We start from the raw sequence: 7113 nt of genomic DNA on the forward strand, positions 1-7113 counted from the left end.
GAGATTGATTGGAGGCACTCGTTTAAAGGAAAATGAACTTTGGTATCGTTTTTTTGTAATGTTTATTAGCAGTTGTAGATGAAAATAAAACGATACCAACACTTTAAAAAACTGAAATTAAATTGATTATGTTAAACACAAACCTTTCATACCTAATAACATACATTCATATATAAATAATCTTTTTTGATATAACGTATTGTTGGAAAAACATTAAGAGGAATAATTACATAAAACTACTTACTAAATAAGTACTAAAAAATAAAAAACTATACTAACACTTAAAAAAATGAAATTAAATTGATTATGTTAAACACAAGCCCTTCATACCTAATAACATACATATATACATATATCATGTATTGTTGGAAAAACTACTAGAGAAATAATTATACCATATAAGACTACACAAAAATAATATATTTTGATAATATTGATATCCTCCATATTCAGCACTGGCTATATCAAGTGAACTATTTATATGTTCAAATTTTGACGGGCTTTAAGCCGTGTTTTTCAAATTTATATTTTATACAAAAACTTATGTTATATAAAAACAAACCTAAAATTAAATTAAAAATATCACAGTTAATATATATATAACATATTTATTTAACAGTTATTTCAGTCTACACTTAAGATCAGCTTCAGTGTCACTCCAAACAAATAAGAATTATTTATTTTGTTTTTAACAGACATTTCTTGGTATTCCACTTAAAAATTTAACATGGTTTAAGGAGATTTGATTATATTTCTTTTGAAAGATATCTCGCAATTGGTAAGCCTTAGCTTGAATGTCATAATATGACCATTTTTTTAGTATTTTTGATCGTATATTGTAGTGTTTCACTCATTATAACGGCTCTTTTATGGTGTATAATGGCTTTTCATACACATATTTTGCATTTTTAGTGCTGTTACCTGGCAGTAAACTAAGTACTGTCTGCATGAGTAAGTGCAAGAGTCACTTCGTAATTAATATGAATTTCTGTAACAATTAAACACATAGTGATATTTTTAATGTATGTAGAGGTAAAAGTGGTTTTTAAACTACTAAGTTGGTAATAGAAATATTTTGGTCTAGTGGACCCATTGCAATAACACATATTCCTAGTTGGATTCTTAATCGTACAAGGATATGGGAAGTCCTCCACCTGTTCATAATCTAATGTTGTCATATTTTTTATGTGCTAGACAGTAATAACGAAGGTGTGTGATGGCCTCCTGGTTTTCATTACCATCACAGCTACTACTGGCAGCACGTGCGATGTCCTCTAGAGTTCTAAGCTTGTTGTGATGAACCCTTGACCTCAAGCAGCCATAGAAGCAAAAGTTTATTGGTGTCAAATTAAGCTTAGGTATCAGTCAGTCCGAATCACAATTATTTGATATCACACGACTGAGGAACAGTGAATTTAAAAAATCGATTTTAACACGAGCTGTAAGAGCTGATTTAGTATTTTTGGAAACTAGAAGTATTGAATAAAATTGGTTATTCTAGTCTGATAATGCACCTGATGATGTTTGTTGTTTTGAAACTGACGTGTTTGAAAAATTTAAAATTTGATCAGTGCAAATTCCGCACCACATTCTTACCATTTGTCATCAAAAGTTTCATTTGCTTACTGTTCCTGAAAATTGATGAGAACTTCAGGTTTGAGGAATAAATTAACGAATTTTATTTTAAATATTTTATGTAACAATATATTAGATATATATAAGATAATATATCTTACATTATCTAGCACAACTTGAATAAGAAGACAGCTTAATGTTAATTGATTTTATCCTGTTCTTTAAAATAATGAAAGTTTACCTACTATCTAGTGTACCATTCGATCGAAATATTTCAACAAATGCTTATCAGTGATAAATATTGTTCGAAATTTAATATTTTCTCAATTTTTCGAATATAGTAATTTTTATAATAAAGTATTTTTTTAAGTATTATATTATTATAAATAAAAATCAAGACCAAAACGATTTATTATAGCCAGAAATGAAACCTGAAGGAATTAATTTATTTATTTTCCCATGGGAGTTAGAAGTATTTGTAAATATTTATATTATTCCATGGCTCCATTTTTCTTTTAATTTGTGTTTCATTCAAATTATTTGAATAAATAACAAATTTCTCTTCTAATGTTGTCGAAAGCCTTGTCATGTAAAGTTCAATTTCTCTTTTTACGGCATGGTACAAAGATAGGTATATTTGATAGATCAGATTGGTTTTATTAAAATTATACATTTCGGAAAAATATAAACATATTTTCTAATCAAAAAATATATAGTCTATTTTGAAGACATGCATTGATATAATTATAATACTTCAACTTCTTCATTTACATTCTACTTACGTTGCGTATGATCCATTTTTTTAATAAGGAATATTATATTTTTCACTTTATTCGTATATTTTTTTAGGAACCCCAATGTTTTAAATAACAATTAAAAGTAATGTGTTTTTTTTTTCTAAATTGATATTTCCTAATATAATATAAAGTTTAATGTCCTTGCTATGACATACTAATAATTTTAAAGATTTTTTTTCATTTTGTGCAAAACCTTTGTGTATATCATGTGCTTTAAAAAAGGGATTTAGACCGTAAACTCAGTAAGCTTGCGGTCTGACATATATATATCAACAATCTTGACAAACTCATGATTTTTGCTTTTATGATTTAAGTATACTTTTAATCGAGATTCTTAGTCGATTAATTTAAAATGAAGAGTTATATATATTTAGATATTGCCAATCAATACAGTTCCACATTTAAATTTATGATCAATTTTCAGAAAATTGAAATGAATGATTTTGATACTATTTATGATATCTATATATTTATCTATTTATATTATTAAAAATAAATCTTAAAGTACTAATGATGTCTTAAGTAGATAGTACGATAATTAAAATTTTGAATTATTTTTGAAATAAATCATTTTATTTCATAAATATCATGTGTAAACTAAGGTTCTTTAGGAGTTGATCATAAAGGAGATGTCATCATTAGACAATGTTAAATCTGTAGATCTAAGAGTCATTTATAAATCAAGAACACACCTTGAATTTATATGAAACATGGTAAGATTAAATTGATTGTTCTTTTATGTGTCTTTCATTATCACAAGATTGATTGCAACAATGTCAATATTTTTATATAATAAACAATGAAGAATGAAATTTTTTAATAAATCACAAGACAAAGTCAATTGCAATATAAAAATATTGTTAATATTATTAATTATTAATTATTATTATTATTTATTAATTTGCAATAAATATGTACTAATTATACTTAACCAACTTCTGCATATTATTAAAACAATTAATTTCATGAGAAAATATTTTTATTTAAAATTTATTTAAAATTCCATTAAATAAAATAATTTCTGTTGTAATTTTAAAATTTATTAAAATATTTAATATAATAATTCATGCTAATTTCATAATAATAATTAAATAGATTTTTATTAAAACATTAACTAATTGACTAAAATATCAAATGCAACTACACTATTAACTACTAAAACATATTTCATTACAACTAAATAATAATTTTATTTTACAGATCTAAGAAATCTTTAATTAATTACAACAATACTTTTACAGAACTTCATGAGAGAAGCAGAAATTCATTATCGTTTCACAGAGGAATCTGACATTAAAATATTTATTTCAATAAACGTTTTTGCAATTAATTTAAATATTGTTAATATTATTATTCATCTTTGTGTTTTATATTTATAAATTCAACAATTCAACTGTTTTATACACAATTTAGCTAGAAAACTGCTTTAAATTCTGACAACTTGTTTCATATTTTATAAATTTAATTTTTATAAATGTGTCCACATTATCATTTTTACATAAAATTCCAATATATTTCACGCATATTTGGTTTCCGAAAGATCGATTTTGTACACCCTACGCCGCAACTGCCAGGCATTTATGGTCGTCAGCAAATGGAATTACCAGAATCCCAAAGGGACATAAATGCTTTCTTAAAACTTAAGCTCTTCATTTGTACCAGGTATAAGGTATCTGAGTGTTGAGTTTGACCGGAATTAAGTTTTTAGTTTGTTTTCAAATTCCACCGCCTCAAACTGCAGGTTCCATAAACTAAAAACGCGTAATCTACAAATGCCAATTTTGGCATTTTTTCGTGATATTATAAACCCGTTTTAATGAAGTGATAACATCTGTAAAATTTGTTAATTATAGTGGTTTTTTGCGCCGTGATGATTTTTTTAATTTACGATCTATGATGTTGGATTTTAGGTTTCCAGAAATAGAGTGGTTCTCATGCGCAACAAGTTCGAATTTGGAGCAGTTTGGCAGTTCATTTAGTACAAAATATTTGATACATAGTTACTTTGGAAACTGCACACATAGTAATTAGATCAGATCTTCAAGCAATCACCTTTGAGCATTAGTATTGAGCATTGTGCTGTGGCACCAGTCAAACCTTGGTCGTCAAGTCAAGTGCAGACGTTGTTTTAACTACAGAGTTTTCAACCTTAAAGCCTCCAATTTCTAATTTAAGACGCTTGGTATTTGACGCAGAGTCCAGTAAATCTTCAGTTTCAGTATATTGCGTATCAATTATATTTCTTTTATTATTTTCAAAATTTTTCTGACTACCTTCGCTGTCACTGCTATCAGTTTTATTGTTGTTGTTATTGGATTTACTTGTGCCATTATTATTTGCCATTGTTTTTATTGTTTCTGTTGTGCTGTTGTCATCGTCATCTATACGCACTTCCTCTCCATCATGTTCTGAAGTCTCTTCTTGCTTACCTTCTAATCCGTTTTTTAATTTTGAATGCTTATCGCTGTCTGTCTCATTTTCACTTTCACTATCGGCACCTGTCGAACTGCACTTACTGCTTAGCGAACTGGTTATGGAGCTGCCAGTCTTCATGCTTAGATCTATTGGATTATCTTGCAATATGCGCTCTTTTCTTTGCGTACAATCGCCACCTGGTTGTGGGTTAACTGGCGATCTGGGGGGCGTCATCGAAACCACCAAATCTTCGCCACATTCGCTTTCGTTGCCATTGGATTGTCTATCTAAAGTTTCACTGTCATCCATGTCGTCGTTGCTCTGTCGACTTTTAAGTCTTTCTCGTCCACTTTCAGAATTAGGAGTTACAAGCGCTGATATGGAGTGATCATGCTTTCCATGCGCTGTTAATCTAGTGGTTGGTGGTGGTGGACTACATTGCTGTGACTTGAGTACTGCGTCTAAATAAAATCGCTTGGTAAGTTCTTCGGCCGCTTTACTACCATTCGGCAAGTGGTTGTTGTTAATTGTATCAGTTCTGGGACTATGTGCATGGTGCTCATCTTTATCTCGTGGTTTCGCCAATGGAGAAGTTTGAACGGGGCTGGGAATAGTAGGCATAAAACGGTTCGGTGAGGCATTGGTAGAATTAAAAAGATGCTGTACAGCCGCTGCTGCAGCAACTGCTTGTTGTTGTTGTTCAGATGAAGGCTTCAGCAAACCCTGATGATGCTGATACAAAGCAGGATGATAACCAGAAAATAGTAAATGCGAGGGCGGTAAAAAGGAAGGTGGTGGCATGACGGGCATTGAAGCGAGACCAGGAAATGGTAAAGGTAAAAATGGTGGCAAGTCTTTACGCAATTGCGGCGGTAAAGGTGTAGGTTCAGTACCAACATGTTTGCTTCCTAAATGCAGTAATGGATTCCCGCGTACATTCACTTCTACTGAACTATCCGAATTATGTGATTCGGGTGAGCTTACGGACGGTGAAGCAGCAGGATGTTTAGCATACTCTTCTAAGCCTAACATCATGAGTTCTTCTTTTGTGCGTGGTGGATATAAGCCTGCGTAAGCATTGGGATGACCTAGCATTCCCAAGGCAGCTGCTGCTGCAGGTGATGGAATGCCAATACCACTGTGTGGTGCTTTTGGTCCCAGTGCATGCGCCGCATGTTGTTGATTTGCTTGTTGTTGTTGATTATTTTGATGTGCTGCCATGGCAGCAGCGGCTTGTTGTTGCTGTTCCTGCAGTAGGCAGTGGATTTTAAACCAATTCGAGCGACGGCCATAACGTGAACCACTTTTTGACATGCCCACCATTAAGCATTTCCGCAAACGACAAGCCTTACATGCTGTGCGATTTTTCTTATTAATGATGCATTCACCATTGTTTTTGCAATCCGATATCGATGACAAATTGTTGTAGGAGCGGCCGAAAAATGACTGCAAGGAAATGTAAACAAAATGAAAAAAATTATTATTAACTGAAAATGTTAAGGAAGCAGCGGGAGGAAATGCTATTACGACGGCGCTAAGCTGCAGACAAAGCAGCAGCAATTGCCACATGCATTTTTGCGGCAGAGGCATATATTTTCCGAACGTCATTTTGTTGTAGGTGTTCACTTAGTGGGCGCTAGACAAAGTGACGTTAAGTGAACCAAATTATTTAACTGAAATCTCTTTCAGATTTGAGCTTAAGTGGTTTACAATAAGTGATTACTTAAAGAAACTATAGCCCCAAAGAACCCAAACTAGAATCTAATTTCCGCAAAGTCGAAATATCGTCACCCATAAGAGCAGCATCAACGGGAAACATATCAGCGATGCTAAATCTGCAACTGTTACCTGCGCATTGCCACTTGGCATTTCTTAGACTCCGCAGTAGAAACGCTGTGCAGTCTTCAAGTTTGGTGAACAAATTTTTCCTTTGTTGTTGTTGTTTTTGATAAAGGCACGTCATTGTTGCAATTGCGGCTGCCGCTTGTGTTGGTTGCATTGATGTCACATTTGCTGTCTGAAATTACGTTGACGTTTGTTTAAGATACAAACGGTGCACATCTGCAAATGTCAATCTGTTTCGCATCATTTGCTTTGCTGGCCTGGAACTGAAATTGAAACTGAAAGAGGAAAAAGTGGGGAAAATTAAGCGGGCTGAATGCGAGTGAGTGCCTCAAATAAGCTTCATTTTTCACGCCATTTACAAAATCTTGTAAATAGTTTGTTTAGCAGAAAGCGTGAAATTCAGAAGCAGCAGCGACACCAGCAGATACCCAAACGATATTTGTTGCAACACCAACAACTCAGGAAAAATGTTGACAGTGCT

General features: G+C 32.0%; 1 protein-coding gene across 1 annotated transcript; it reads right to left on the minus strand.

The window, feature by feature from the left end:
* Positions 1 to 3773: 3773 nt before the first annotated feature.
* Positions 3774 to 6656, minus strand: LOC119664160 (knirps-related protein-like). The gene is made up of 2 exons (XM_038073701.1): positions 6636 to 6656; positions 3774 to 6233 (listed from the first exon to the last, which is right to left on the minus strand). The coding sequence occupies exons 1-2, from the start codon at positions 6654 to 6656 to the stop codon at positions 4464 to 4466; spliced, it is 1791 nt and encodes a 596-aa protein (XP_037929629.1). The 3' UTR covers positions 3774 to 4463.
* Positions 6657 to 7113: the final 457 nt, after the last annotated feature.

The sequence above is a fragment of the Teleopsis dalmanni genome, unplaced genomic scaffold (genome assembly GCF_002237135.1).
Source record: "Teleopsis dalmanni isolate 2A unplaced genomic scaffold, ASM223713v2 unscaffolded_contig_1500, whole genome shotgun sequence".
Classification (NCBI taxonomy): domain Eukaryota; kingdom Metazoa; phylum Arthropoda; class Insecta; order Diptera; family Diopsidae; genus Teleopsis; species Teleopsis dalmanni.

What these genes read in the sequence shown, in the direction of transcription:
- LOC119664160 (XM_038073701.1), bottom strand. Translation starts at nt 6,656, where the DNA reads ATGCCAAGTGGCAATGCGCAG. An exon ending in TGCCAAGTGGCAATGCGCAG is followed by an intron (nt 6,234 to 6,635) that starts GTAACAGTTGCA and finishes ATTTCCTTGCAG; the next exon opens with TCATTTTTCGGCCGCTCCTA.